The sequence below is a fragment of the Diadema setosum genome, chromosome 16 (genome assembly GCF_964275005.1).
Source record: "Diadema setosum chromosome 16, eeDiaSeto1, whole genome shotgun sequence".
In the NCBI taxonomy this organism is placed as follows: domain Eukaryota; kingdom Metazoa; phylum Echinodermata; class Echinoidea; order Diadematoida; family Diadematidae; genus Diadema; species Diadema setosum.
Window position 1 is genome coordinate 14,609,587 of NC_092700.1, and position 15,452 is coordinate 14,625,038.

The 15,452-nt window shown below is 38.7% G+C and overlaps 1 protein-coding gene across 2 annotated transcripts in view; it reads left to right on the plus strand.

Annotated features, from left to right (window-relative positions):
• LOC140239484 (uncharacterized) overlaps positions 1-15,452 on the plus strand; it is a 96,047-nt gene that overhangs the window by 41,651 nt on the left and 38,944 nt on the right. The window contains exon 2 of one of the 2 annotated variants that reach the window (XM_072319318.1): positions 9,425-10,639. In XM_072319318.1, coding sequence (XP_072175419.1) covers positions 9,436-10,639 — 1,204 coding nt within the window. In that variant the 5' untranslated portion in view covers positions 9,425-9,435. Of the gene's footprint in view, positions 1-9,137; positions 10,640-15,452 lie in introns of those variants that run through there. The other variant, XM_072319319.1, reaches the window with a different exon arrangement.

The window sequence follows — 15,452 nt, forward strand, 5'->3', positions numbered from 1 at the left end:
AATATGCATTGCCTATATGGCTGACCGCCAGAATGGCGTTGATTTGTATTCCCAAAAAGAACAGAAAAAGGGCAATGTTCGACAGGTGTTGGTGTATCAAAGTTCCTCTTTCTCATAGTAGAGATAGTAGGCCTATAGGACTCATTTACTGAGTGTGGACTTGACAAACGATGTTAACTGTCCCTGCTTATACGTAGAATTGATATTCATACAGCGATTGCATGAAGAACCTGCTTTTAGAAGGCAAATTAAGGTCATGCTAATATCAGACATAAAGGTCATGCTAATATCAGACATATGTTTTCAATAAAGTGTAATACCACAAAATGTCAAAGCTGACTTTCATTGCAATAAATAGAGTCATATCAGAAAACAAAAAGATGTACATTTTATTACAATAGGACATGAAATAAGAAAAGTATGAGATCTTTGTGAATATTCTACTATTATTTATGAATGATTTATATTATAGTCACGGTCAAACGTATAACTCACATCACAAAATAATCTCCCCCTGACTATCAGTGTAGTAATGTTCATCAATTTTTCTTTTAAGAAGAAATATAAAGAATAAGTTGTATACATCTCAACTAATTATAAAAGTGTTTGGATATCCTCACATTGATAGCCTGTGAGGGAAAAAGACGGTATAGTTACTTAGCAATAAACATGATTTTTATAACGATATTTCATGCGCAAGTAAAAGAGGTTATACTTGACGAAATCGTCACCTTTAAGTTTGAAGTAAAAATAATGAATGAGAAATTACATCCTTCACATCGCATTATTTGGGTGTCCATCTACTATAATGGCGACGATAATTTTCCAATACTGGCTCATGATAAAAAGACAAACAAACAAAAACAAATGTCTGGAGAGATAATGGTAAATGCATACATGGCAGTGATCGATGTATCTGTTTCGAAAACTGTTTTGAAAGTATGACATTTCACATTAAATGTCATCTGCAATTATAGCTTTTTTTTCTGTGCCACTTCACGGACTTCGGTCTTTTTGTTAAGGCAGCGTCAAAAATGAAATGGTAATTATGCAGCTTCCATTGACCGCACAAGGCATTGCCAATATTACCATAGGGAACTCATGCACGACATTTGTTGTATATATCGTTCCATATCTATCTGAGTCAGTTAGATCATTGCCAAAGAAAAAACAACAACAACAGCACACATTTAGAATAATGCCTCTTGCCTTCACAATGTTTCATAATCAGTTACTCTTTGTACGTTTGATTCTAGTTCCACTATCATGGTAATATCACACACAGTGTAATATGTAATAAAACGGTATACTAATTACATTACGATGATAATCCTTGATACTCTTTATATTGTATGACAATGAATGAATTTGATGCTGCTGATGAGTACTGTAATACATCTTAATAAATAAATCTACGAGTATTTCAGAGGGCATTGCTCCCTCCAGTAGTAAATTGCTCGGGCGATTCAAAATTTCGTCGATCCACGTTTGATTATCATATTTCGTTCCTTGTATTTTAGAGTAATTTTCCGTCAGGTCTGGCCTATGTGCCTTGTGGAGAGTAATTAGAGGGTTTACACCGTGGCCAAGTAGCGTCAATGCCATACGTGCCATCTCCCTTATAGCACGTGTTTGACATCCATGTTTAAAATGTCATCCGTCTTTGGTCACAGTATCCGAGCGACATGCAGTTGGGGCTGGCCAAACTAATAAATCACTTTTCACCTTCGCCATACCCTCGAGTCGTGTCTGGATTGATATCTCTTCTTCGACATGTCATTTCCTTTTGTTCATTTTTTTCTTCTGTATATTCTTCTCTCCTGCTCTCTTTTTCTCCGCCTCCCCCTCTTCCTCTTCGTCCGTCTTCATCGTCATCATCAACATCGACAGCATCATCATCATCATCAGCAGCAGCAGCAGCAGCACATCTTTCTCCCTCGTTCAAATTTTCTTCCACTATAATTATCTTCTTTCTCTTCTACTTCTGTTCTTCCTTCTTCCTGGTTTGCTTACTTTTCTTCTTCCACCTATCATTCTTAATCAGATCATGCATCCCATATCATGATTAAAATTACAAATTCATTTTAAAGTTCATGTCTTGATGAATACTTTTTGCGAGTCGTTGCTGTGACATTGTAAATAAAAAAAAACAAACAAACAACAACTCATGAAATGTAGGCAAAACAAAACAGACGATAGCCAAGTTTCCGTGAGAGGTGTCTATAGATTCGAATGTTTCCCCCCTTAATTGTTACTACGTGTATTCATGTTTGAGATTGCCAATGCATCTGAAAAAATGTAGCGTCCCCATTTTCGCGTAGATTATTTTAACAAAATTCAATTATAGAGGCTTCAATGACATCAGATTTCATCACCTTATTCGATTTACATACTGTGTCACTGTGGTCGACGTTACTCTTTAATAAGAACAGCGATCTTTCTTTTCTTTAAAGCAATATTAACGAAAATATCTCTGTTTCGTTTCGTTTTGTTTTCATCTAATGCCAGAAATGCCTATAGAACAGAATTTATATTTCCTGTTTCTTCGGACAAAAAAAAAGAGCTGAAAATGTCTTTATGTTAAAATAAACGTTGCAGTGTAATTGAGGGTGGAAAGTTTGTGTATTGAATGTGAGAATGCGTCAGCTGATTTCTGTTCTGGGCAACCCAAGATGTTATATACCACAGGGTGCTACTTCCTTCAACATTTTGCCCCAAATCGTGATGAGGTTTACGCAACACACATATTAAGCTATAGCTTCTTGCCAAATATGTCCATGCTCCGAATGAAACGAGTTTATTGACTTTAACCGACCAGGTTGTGTTCTCCAATTTGCATATAATGCACCACGTCTCTTCTGGCACATTTGTTTAGTCCGCATAACGCGGCAACAATTCGTCGATTGTTTAATTGCATTGAGTCTGTAACATCGGATCACGAACTGCTAGTATCGAAATAGAACTAGCATTGAGAAGTTCACAAGCCCTATGACCTAGTTATCATTTGTCCTCTCTCTTCTGTTTCAGAGTCATCCTGCCTCAAAAATCGCGGATAAGTACAAAGGAGTTGATAACAGAGGTGGAAAAATTGGATGGTTGTAGAAACAATTGTGCATCATGTTTTGGTATGCAGTCCTCACTAATTTCAGGAGATGGTCTGTTATGAACAGTCTCACAAATCCCCTTCCATCAGTAGATTTGAACGTTGTTATGGTTTTCGTGAGCACTTCACACTGGAAGAGTAGGCATGTAGGCTACTGATTCAACGATATTCAGTGATTTGATAAACATATTTTTTATCGATCACTGTTGATTAAAAAAAAAAACGGTTTGAAGAAGCCAACAAAAAAGCAACATTATAAACAGACGGACGAGACAGGTGGTCGAGCAGTTTGACAGACAAATCGATAAGATCGATGATTTGGTGATGATGTAATATCGATCACTGTGGGTAAAAAAGAAAAGCGACTTTTGAGGGATAAACACAAAAGCAGTAATATTGTCACCAAAGGACAAGACATGCAAGTGGTGGAATATTTTGAAAGACAAATCGGTAAAATCAGTGACTTGGTGATGGATGATGCGTAAGGGGGTATCATATTTATTGATCATAAGGATATCCACTGATTCAGCTGTTTTAAGTCAAATAAATCACGCAATAACTGATTTATTTAATTTGGCGAAAAAAAGAATTAAAAAAGACTGAATACAGTAACCTTGCACATCTGACTAATTAGAAATAAGAACATTACTCGAGTAATGATTAACCAATGGCCATCAAATAGAGCTGCACTTTTCTGAAGAGAATCGGCAAATATTGACCCAAAACTTTGCGTGGATATGTTCCTCTGACCTTCGCGGGAATGCTCGCATGTGGTGACGTCGCGGATCGTCGCCAGTGTGAACAGGAAACTGTATCGGTTTGGTCGAAAAGCAGATTGGTTGTCAGAAGTTGGGTCACGTGGCCATTCAAGCACCTCTCCATTCTGAACAAGCATGAGTAAATTTCACCACGAGTATAGTGTTCTCACGACCAATGTAACAGTCGTTTGTTTTGTCATCCTCGATGTTAATCTTAAGATTTTTTTTTTCTTTCGGTTTTTGAGCTTTTCAGCATTAGTTGCAGTTTAGGATGCCCAGCTGGCTGAAGACCGAGTTTTCATTTGAAAGTATTGATGATGTGGTCTTATTCACTTATGGTAGCCTCTTCAGTAACTCGGCACAGTCATTTTTGAACGTCGAGAGTGTTATATACTATGCCACTAAGTGCCCCCCCCCCCCGGGATGCTGAAAAGCATGACTAAAAATAACAACAATAAAAATGATTTCCCAAAATAGAATTGTTACTGAAAATTCAGCATGTTTTCATTTTTCTATATCATTGAAAGTATACATTGACTTCACCTCTTTTAGAAAGCATATGACATGATGCCAGTAAGAACTCGAAAAACTCTGTATAGTTTTTTAATATAAAAAAGCAATTTTTGTTGTAGTCTTATATCGGAGACTTTACGACTTTATAATTTTTGAACGGAGTGCCGATTTTCCTCAATTATTGTGCATTCATTATACTGTAACTGATCCCCATGGATCCCCATGTATATTTGAGGTAAATTCTCGTGTAAGAGCAAAACGCTTTATCAACAAGGGTGACTGCATGTAAATGCCGATGATAATGTTATTGCAATCGGCGTTCAAGAGAGCAGCTGAATTCAAGTATGATAAAGGTTACCTGTCTTGACTATGATATCAAAAGGATGTAGTGATCAGGGAGATAACACAATATAATGATATAAGCTAGAGCACATTAAAGGACATTGCTGTATGAGTCATGAGATCGATTGAATCAATCAATCGATGGATAGATAGATAGATAGATAGATAGATAGATGGATGGATAGATAGATAGATAGAACATAGACAGGTATGTGTAGATCGATAGGTAGAATATAGATAGACTGACAGATATAGATAGATAGATAGATAGATAGATATCCATGGAGATCAGGTACAGTATAATGAATGCACAATAATTGAGGAAAATCGGGCACTCCGTTCAAAAATTATAAAGTCGTAAATTTTCCGATATATTTATGTGCCATGATCACTGGCTGAAAGACTACAACAAAATTGCATTTTTGTTAAAAGAATAAACTATGCACATTTCTTCGAGTTCTTATACTGGCATTATGTCATAATGATTTCTGAAAGAGGTGAAGTCAATGCACATTTATTACGCTAGAAAAATAGAAACATGTTGAATTTTCAGTAACAATTCTATTTTGGGAAATCATTTTTATTGTTGTTATTTTTAGTCATATTTTTTTTATCATCGTGGGGGGAGGGGGCACTTTGGCATAGTAGATAACACACTCGACGTTCAAATGACTGGCCCGAGTTACCCATGATGGGTATCTAAGCCCAGGTGTAAAACAAAAAACAAAAAACAAAAAAAAAAAAAAAAAAACGAAAACGAAAAGAAATGACAATGTAATAGGAGATAGATAAATAGATAGATAAACAGATAGAACATATGGATGGATAGATAGACAGGTATATATCGAGACAGATGGTTTGATAGGACATAGATGGATAGCCAATTTAAAGCGACAGGAGAAGCAGTGAAACGATAACAGCAGGTGACTCAGAATAACTGATGCAAATTCGGAAAAATAGTTCAAAAGTAATCAATCGTCTTGAATGTCTGAGAGTGATATAACCTGATTTGTCAGTATACGGACCATAAGGCAAAGACCCGTACGGATGTTTCTCAAATGTTTTGGGTCACCATTCATTGACATCAATAACAATCAGCTTCTCAGTATTTCTGAAGAGAATGCTTTGAAATACAATTAAAAGACATTACACTTTCAAGATGAAGTAGCAACCTTCAATTCTTGAAGATATACACTGCAATATGAGAACGTCCCTGAATGAGTTGTAATTTGACGTTTACACCTAGAAGGTTTGTTCACAAAGCGCGGAGACACATGTCCTTGGAGATATCTCATGGCATTTTGGGTTTTATACGTTCGCAGTACGAGACCGGCGAGAAGTGCAGGGTCTTCATGCCTCTATATCTATCGCCAGCTCCACCCCGATAGCACAGCGCTGATTTGCGGCCATAGTCACTTGTGGTCGGAGAGAAAGATATGGACAATTGTATCAGATTAAATTGAATAATTATATCAGAATTATGACTAATATATCTGTTTATTCACGAATATCATGCAAATCTATCAGCAATGGCAACCTGTTGTCTGAAATGGAAAATCAATTGTATTAACATAAAGATCAAGCTAGTATATTCTCTAACAACCTATTAACTTATGTGATACCAAAACTGTTATATTTGCGGTAGAAAAAGCAACAACATTAAATGAAATCCTGACGCAATCGCTCCAAGATTTGCTTCTTAATAAATGCATGGAAAAGACAGACGTATTGTCATACAAAATAAATATGTTGAAAAAGGAAAAAGGGAATGACTCACAAAATGTAGGAACATCAACTTCAGCAAAAGCCGTTATTTTGTCAGTGTTGATTAACATTTGACACGTCAACTGTGATATTTCTTTCTTTGCCACATTTTTTCCTTCCATTAGTTTGAAATGAAAAAAAGTCTTTGTTGAAGTGTATAATGGTGAGAGATTTGTTTAAACATAAAAAATGAGATGTTGATTTAGAAGTAAAGTTGAATATATCAATTGATTTTCCCAGTGTTCTATGCTTGAATATTTTTTTGGTGCGTTTCATTTTGATCTGTTCTTTTCGCTAACTTTTTCATTGCGCAATCATTCATTACCATTGCGATGAGACAAATATGAGGAAAAACAAAACAAGAATAAAATATTTTATTGACCTTTTGAATAGACAGACTGCAGAAAGCTAAATACAGCTGTAGCAATGAGCAGCACATTACCAAGGAATAAGTCATCGAGCGCGTGGAAAGCACCCGTTGAGGGCGCGACGGAGAATACTAGTAACTTATGAGTCCTGTCTAGAATTACAGTTCAGACCATAGAGCTGTATTATGATCCAACTCTATGGTTCAGACGTGGAGATTTTCGGAAACCCTCCCGGGAACCCCTCCTCCTTAAAGGTCCAGTTTATCTTTGGGAGCAGTGATTTCAAAAATGTTCAAGATATCACATTTGATGCATATGTGTAGGTCTGTTGCATCATAAAACATCCTACCATATGAAATATTTGCAATAAAACCTAAAATATAAGGAGATATCGGGTTTTTCTCAATAAACCGTAACTGTATACAGTTTAGTCTGGAAACATTTTTATTATAACTATTGTTCACATTTTGTGTATTTAACAACACTTAACATCGATTATATGGATTCAAATTTTGACAGTGGTTGTTTCTATCCCTAACTCACATTTTAGAACTATTTTAAGCACTAATGCTGGGTTTTTGTTTCATCTGCAAATGGTAAATTATGCCTTTAACATGGACCTAGGTCCATGTCCCTACTAAAGTAAACTTTGCCAACATAACTCGATGAAATATATAGACCCTGAACTATAATTTCAAAGTTTGACATGTTTTCATTCAGTAGTGATCGTGGTCTCAGTCACATTCATACCAGCCGAGGTGATGATTATCATCCAATGTCTCTACTACTGTATTTACACAACAATATACAAAATTGCTTCCGGGTCGATAATTAATCGGCAACTGTATAACCCTTTCCTCTTGCGAGCTACCCTAGTACCCTTGCTAGTTTTTTATCACAAGACCACAAGTGATGCAGATCATATCAATCTTCCTTTTGATTAACCGCTTAAAAAACGAAATGTAGCGAAGATTTGAGAGTGAGACATGGGAGTCCTATAAGTCCATGGCTTGTTATCTCATCATTGTGTACACTGTATTATGTATTCGGTCCTTGTATCACTGTATCTCGAAAATGTGAAAGTTAGAATGAAAATACAAATTTAGAAACTCTGTCATTTCCTTTTCGTATGAAACTCAGTTTATGTGACAGTACACTATTATTTTTTAGATCCACATTGAACACAGTAAATGAACTACTGTACACTGTAGATATTTGTTTCAGGTTTGACCTACAGCAGAACTGTTGTTCGAACACAGGTTTGTATCCAATAATAATAACAATGTATGTAGGTATGTTTTATATCATCAAAACCTACTTTGTTGCAGTCAGTTACAATGTATTTTTCTTTTTACAGCAAAGGTTATAATTCGTCCCTTTGCGAAAGTCATACGGATATCTTATATGTAAACATTACCTATCAATCTCAGAATGTAGGAGTAGCAGGTTATGTCGGCTTTGATTTTTAAAAGGCATCGATGTTGTTGAAATAGTAGTGTGTAAGTATGCTTTATATATTACATTAAATTTCATGAAATTTGTAATAACGTAAAGGCATTTTATTATGTATGATCCATAGGCCTATCGTGAAATGTGTCCTAAATATCATTGTCACGATTATCTATGAAGTTTTAGTATCAACAGGATTAATATGCTCATCAGTAAACGTGTTAGTGTTGCTGTGGTATTAATAGTATACTTACCACTAGGCGACAATTTCATCAGGTTTATTGTATTGAGCTTTATTGTCATCTTACCTTGTGTATATCGAATAATAACGGGTATGGCAGAATCCTTTTCGTAAAAATAGTTTCGAATGTTTGCTTTTCAGATTGGAAGAATCTTCGTTGGTCGACCACACCAAGCGATAAATTTGTCCTGAGGAGAGGAGCGCGTCTTTGAGATTTATTTGATCACGCAGGATTAAAAATCCTACATAAGCCACCCCTCCCCCCCCCCCCCCCCCTACCAACACCGCCACCAATACACCTGCAGTGGCTGACTGCAACTTATACACAACACAGCGACACAAATGCAAGGACTTGCTGTCTTGGCTGCTGCTACTACCTGACACGTTTGACACGCTTCGGTAAGCAGACCAATCACATTCCGTGAAAAGTCAGCCAGGTGACTACACACAACGCACACATACACATTCACACACACACACATACATCAGCTCTCCTCCCAACGGGCTAGCCTCAACGTCGTGAAATTGAACATCACAAACTTTATAGCCTGGTCCTGCCAGAAGAGTGGCAACTGGTCCGCTGTTGGTGCGTCGAGAGTCGGAAGTTTTCCGGTTTCACTGTCAAATGATTAGGCTACCGAATTAGAGATATCATTTGCGGGTTAGTGTTCATCACAAACTTTTTTGACCAGCTCATGGATCCCTTGACGCTGTCGTTCTGTTTCACTTCTTCGAGTTTATTTGAATGTTTTGTTTAAACCTTCGGCAACGAATCATTGGCGGAGTCGTGGTTGTAAACTTCGGAAAAGCGAGTTTGTGTGCAGTAGCGACACGTTTGTTCATTGACGTGATTTCTTGATTTTTGCAACTTCTTTTCTTCAATCAGCTTCGCAATTCATGGAACAGAGTGCCACCCTTTGGGCGAGCTCGGACGAAGCTAGACCCGCCAAACTCTCCCCGTATCAACCTGGTCTAGACCAAGCTGTGGAAGGATCGTTCTCAGATAATAATAACAATAATAACAACAACAATCTCAAAGAAAGTGTGCGTAGGGCAAGCGAGAGCGAGGTTGACCTCCATCACGAAGTCGTGTTAGAGCGGGGAATTGTACACCGTGAAAACGAGCGCCAAATCGGCGACGCGGCTGAGAAGGACGTCGATAAAAACAGCGAGAGTAGCGGGCCCAGTCCCCGTAGCGAGGTAAAGACTGAGCCCCAGGGGACGCCGGACAGTGAGATAGTGAAACACGAGCCGCAGTCGCCCACTTCGTATCATCAACCCCACAACCACCACCACCACCATCAATCAGAGCTGATCGAAAACCAGCAGTCCCAGGTCCAGAGCAGTATTGGTGGATCGCCCCGTGAGTTGTGGGCCAGATATCACGAAGCGAAGCGTGGTATGCCGCATCAAGTCGGCTTGAGTCACTTCCAGTCTGAGCAACAACAGCAACAGGGGCAGCAGCCAAACAACCTTCTCCTACCCAAAGAAGACGTCGAAGTCTTCTTCAGTAACCTGGACAAGAACTCTGTTTCAGGACTTCACCAGTCCTACCTTCACCCACAGTACCATTTCCCCGCCGATTCACCAATGTATCAGAGCGCGAGTATATCCCTGCAGAGCACCGCCCAGCCGACGGTGTCGCCCGGTGGGATGGTGTCACAGGCGGCCTACGAGGGGTCCTACATCCACTCATCCTCTAACCCCGTCTACGTCCCAACCACGAGGCCGCCTTTCACGGGAATGCCCCATCCACAGTACATTCAGCACATCCCCGCCGTCTCGAGCCCCAGTCAGAATGCCTCGGTCATCCAAGGCAACGCCCATGCCGCCGCAGCCGTGTGGAGCCCACAGACCGACGGAGGGGTAGCCGTCGGGGCAGACTCCCATCACAGAGGTTACTCCTTCCCGACGAGTCCTTCGATGACCACGGCTAGCAGCCCGTTATCAGGCAGACATCCCGGCACCACGCCCAACGGCTTGACCGGCTACTCTCCCTACATGAGCTCCGATTTGTCCTCGTGGTCCGCCTTCGATGGCTCAGTTCTCCACTCCAACATGACAAGAGGTAGCGGGAATATTGGCGGCAGACGACCAACAGGTAAGTTCCCTCACTAATTAAGTAACCTTGATCAATTTATTTATGAATCAAATTTTCATCTGCTAGTGCCAAAACATTTTGAAATTTCTGTCTTTTCTGAAATCACTCTCTTCTGAAAAGTTTTCATATTCCTTTTCGAGTGTCTTAAAAAAATAAACGGATATTTCAAACAAAGCTAAGGCACTCTGAATAGCTTGCGCTACGTACCTTTGTTCTTGGATTATGTTCACGACAACATTAATCAGATTAACTTTCGATATGGTTCAAAGAGTGATACATCGTACATCAAAGCAATAGTGAAGCACAGTGTTGTGTGTATGAAAGAAGCAACCCAGGTCTTGTGGTTTGGTTCAAGGCCCGATAAGATTTCTGTAATTTCATCAACAATCATGTTTCCTTTCATCTAGAACGGTACATATACACCCAGGAAATTCATGCCACGCGCGTGATGACTGTCTTTTTATGTGTTTTTTTTTTCTTCCCCCGCCAGTCCTTCCGTCCAGTTCTGTAACTCTAAAGTTACTCTACTAGGAAAAACAGTTTAAAAACAAAAGGTTGCGGTCGGGGTCCCAGCATTTCTTATTAAACAATGATTCGGCATTCAAACCGGTTTCGCGCTTCCAAATTCTCGTTTCCAACTCTGATAAAGAGATTATAGTGTAACTGACGGAGTGCAGCCTTCCTCGATGGTAAAAGAAAGGCAAAGATTAAAAAAAAACACACACACACCAAAAAGAGATTCAGAGAATAAAAAAAGACGATGGTGAAGGAGGATAAAACGAGGAAGAAGACTAGCAATGAGGAAGTAGACCAATAGGAAAGAGGAAAGAGAAGAGAGGGAGAGAGGAGAGAGGGAAAGAAGAAGAACAGGAAGAAGGAGGAAGAGGAGGGAGCAAGTGAGCAGGAGAAAAAAAAAAAACTTTATAAAACGGAGGTGGCAAGTAACTCCTCTATCCCCATCTTCTTGCCACTGTACGAAGCATTGGTGATATCTTGTTGTGGCTGATGAAACTCAAAACAAGATAGTTGGCGGAGATTTGTTCTGGTCGCCATGGCGACAGTGTTCGGGTGTCGTCTTGCAGCTCTCTATTCGCAGCGCGGGTGAACGAACGAGAATGATCTCAGAGAAAGACGTGTTGTAACAAGTTAAGGAAACATAAGGCGATCATTTACTGAGTACGTTGAATAAATCTGGAGCTACCACGGGGACTCTAGATCGTAATTCATTGAATTTAATTGGCAAATTGAAATCTATTACTGCCATTCGAAAACGTAGAGATGTTTATCAGGAAGAAAACAATGTTCCTCGTCGTCACTTTAGCATGGTTAATGATATTTCCATTTTTTCTAGAGAGCATACCCCCATCTCATTCTCGAAAGAAACTTTGCATAAACTACTCAGCCTTCTAATATTATCGAATACTGCTTTTTGGTGACAGGCTTCCAAGATGTATAGTCGCTGTCAACCTGAAAATATCAGATCGAGGGCGCGCCCTATAGTGAATCCATAACTAATTTTCTTTCAGAATGATTATTGACGCTGTTCCTGATCGGATCATCATCAAAACCCTGCAGAACCATATGAAACTTAGAAGTCACACTGTGGCTGGAACCCTCACTCAACTTTTAAACGGAATGACAATCGAGTTCAAACCCTCTGCGCAATAATATTGGGTGATATTTTGATACGGGGTAGCTTTGATGTGGGGATATAAAGTTCCATTCTTCATCTTTTTTATTTTTTTTTAAAGGTCTCCATTTTGTATTTTGTTAAAGTGGAGTTCAGCCATGGAGACCATAAAATCTATTTTTATTGTGAAAGGAAAGAAAGAATCGCATGGACATTATTCTCATCGAATACTTTGTGACAGGATGCGTATGACACTGCACAAAAGGCGAGCATGTCAAATACTTCATTATTAGATAGACTGTGTAAAACTTTTTTTTTTCAATTCAGCCCACTCCGTAGAAATATGAGAGTGTGAAATTGTAACACTGTTCTTTTAAAAATCTGTCGTGTGTGAGTGTATTTCTCCCTGATTGTCTAATGAGGAGGCATTTTGGGGTATTTTTCACGTTAATTGGCTTCAGGAGAGAAAAATCAACCCTTTTTTGATACATGCACCACAATCACCACAATCAGCATGCTTGCGAGATTCCGCACGCAACAAAAAATAATCATTAGCATTGAGATTTCGCTACTATCTAATCTTGATGATGCATTTGAAAATGCAGCAAATACTGTTTCTCAAAGTGTTCTTTCTTTTGCTTAGCCACATCATCCAGTTCCAATTCACTTCGTGTCGAAAAGTCCAATGTCTTCATTCCGTTAACTCCTACACTCTTTCCCGCTCGAAAAGAAGTTTAAGAAGAAGAAGAAGAAGAAGAAGAAGAAGAAGAAGAAGAAGAAGAAGAAGAAGAAGAAAAGTTTGCTGAGAAAGGGTACGGCTACGTGCCAGCCCGTCCAAACCAAAGTCCAATTCAGTGGTAATTATAATTCAAACATTTGAGAATGAATAAACCTATTAATCTTATTCATTTGCAACTCTGAAAATGATTGTACAAATTAATGTGCATTTTGCACGCGAATTAGGCCAAAGTGATCTTGAGAAAATGGTAGATTCCAAAGATCGCCCAGTGAAGACAATGAAGCGTATACACGAAGATGATTTCAGTTTGGGTAAACGGGCGGAGTCATCTCTTCATTTGACCAATAAGAAAAACAGCAACAACAACCCACTGTTGCCATGGTATGTGCAAGGGGGGATATGAATTAACCTAGTTTACACAATAATGTTTAACTTGTAACAAAAAAGTGCATTACCTCATATACATAATAATATACACGTGTTCAAATAAGACAACTGATTTTTAGCTAACTTAGATGATCGTTCTTTTATTCAAAAGCTAAAAGTCGATTCTTAGCGAAGCCAAAAGAGTTGTTGTTCTCAGAATTATCTACATAACTGCTCGAGGGAGATAGTTGAATTTCTGTCTAGGTCCGAGTTTACACATCTACAGAGAGCTCGATCGCAGGGATCCCAAAGTTTGAATATTCAGCATAATAACCTTATCATTATGTGTACGCTGATTTCATCATCCTTCAAGAAGAATAAAAAACAAGAACAAGAACAACAAAACTAGGAAAACATCTTCGTTTTGTCCAAAATGTAACACAGGAGTCATCCCGTAACTTGCGTAAGAATGGGCTTAAAATCAAAGCACACTTTGTTTGACTTTTCTTCTTCCACATTTGTTCTGAATTACCGTGGCATTTGACGAGTTTATGAATGGGCCGTTCTCTATTGCTTGTTCTCTGCATTCCTGAAGTAAAGTACCATGAACTGTATCTTAATATCGTCTACAGACTTTTATCGGTAAATTTTGTATATACATCAGCGTACTATCAACATAATATCTCTATAATTATGACCGCACAATTTGCCTACAATCTCGCATTGAGATAACATGCGATTTATCGGTCTGGCTGAATTAAAGTGGGTTTTGATGCTGGCGGATTTCCCCCTGTACTATCCCTATAACCTTATAAACTGAAACGTGGGGAAATGAATGACGAGTTAATAGTTGATTCGTTTAGCTGTTTCACCCGCAAGTCTTTTTATTACTTTATTTAAGTGTAAACTGATATTATTTCTCAGGCATGACGAATCTTCTAACCAAACCCATAATACTTTTGCATGTGATCCAAGCACGGGAGAAAGGATTCATACATTGGGAAATGCAGCGAGAAGTGATTTGGTTCATAATTCAAGTCTGATAGAATCACTATATGAATATACATTTTTACTATCTTGTAATGACATTACCTTCACTGATTAAAAAAATATTGACTGTCATAATATTTTGATATTACAATCATTGCCATCATTTTACTCGTGAATAATCATTATAAATAATACACTGATTTAATAGTCTCAACTAACGTAATAAGGACACTACTTTTGACTTATTTCACTATTTTTGTTCATTCATTCATTCATTCATTCATTCATTCATTCATTTTTTTTTTTTTTTTAATATTTGTCCAGGGCATAAAACTTTGACTTCATTTTCTCGTCATTCCAATTCTAATCAACTCCCTTGCCGCAACGAATTTTAACAGGGAAATTTGGGCATATAATGTGAGGACCACCATTCACATAGCGACTGACAAAGAACTGAAAATCTGAGAGGTAATAGCGGTGAGGTATATTGAGTTGTGGGATGACCATGATGTTAGCGTGTCAAGAGTCAAAGCGCACGAACTCAAACACGCGGCCACTCGAGGACGATTGTGTACATACGTGTCGGCTGCTTAGCTTTGATGGCGATGTATCGATGTTCATCAGGTAAACGTCATAAACCCCTTTGCCAATTGTGACTGAACTTGATGTTTTACCAGCGGCTAAGTTTAACGTATAAGGAGTCGCTCGCGCCGCCGTAAACATGAGAACAACAATGCCGCGACATAAATACTGGTGTATTCTGTGTGAATGGCGGTGAGTGTCATAAAGTTACAACAAGCGGATTGAACATGGGGATTACTCACCGAGAATTAAGGAACGCAGAACAATAGGAAAGGCTGGGTGCCCTTAGTAAAAACAAGGAGGCATCACCACAATACCTCCGTGGTAAAAACAAATAGGAAAAAAAAAATGTGACTCTCTGCACACCGATGGTCTGCCAGCTGCCTTCAAACAGTCATCAGAGGACGAGAATTTACGATGAAGTGCGAAGCTGGTTCCTCTGCGGGTTTTACCATGGAGCCATGTCTTATTCCATGGTTCAATCCTTAAAAAGTTGTTGAAATTTG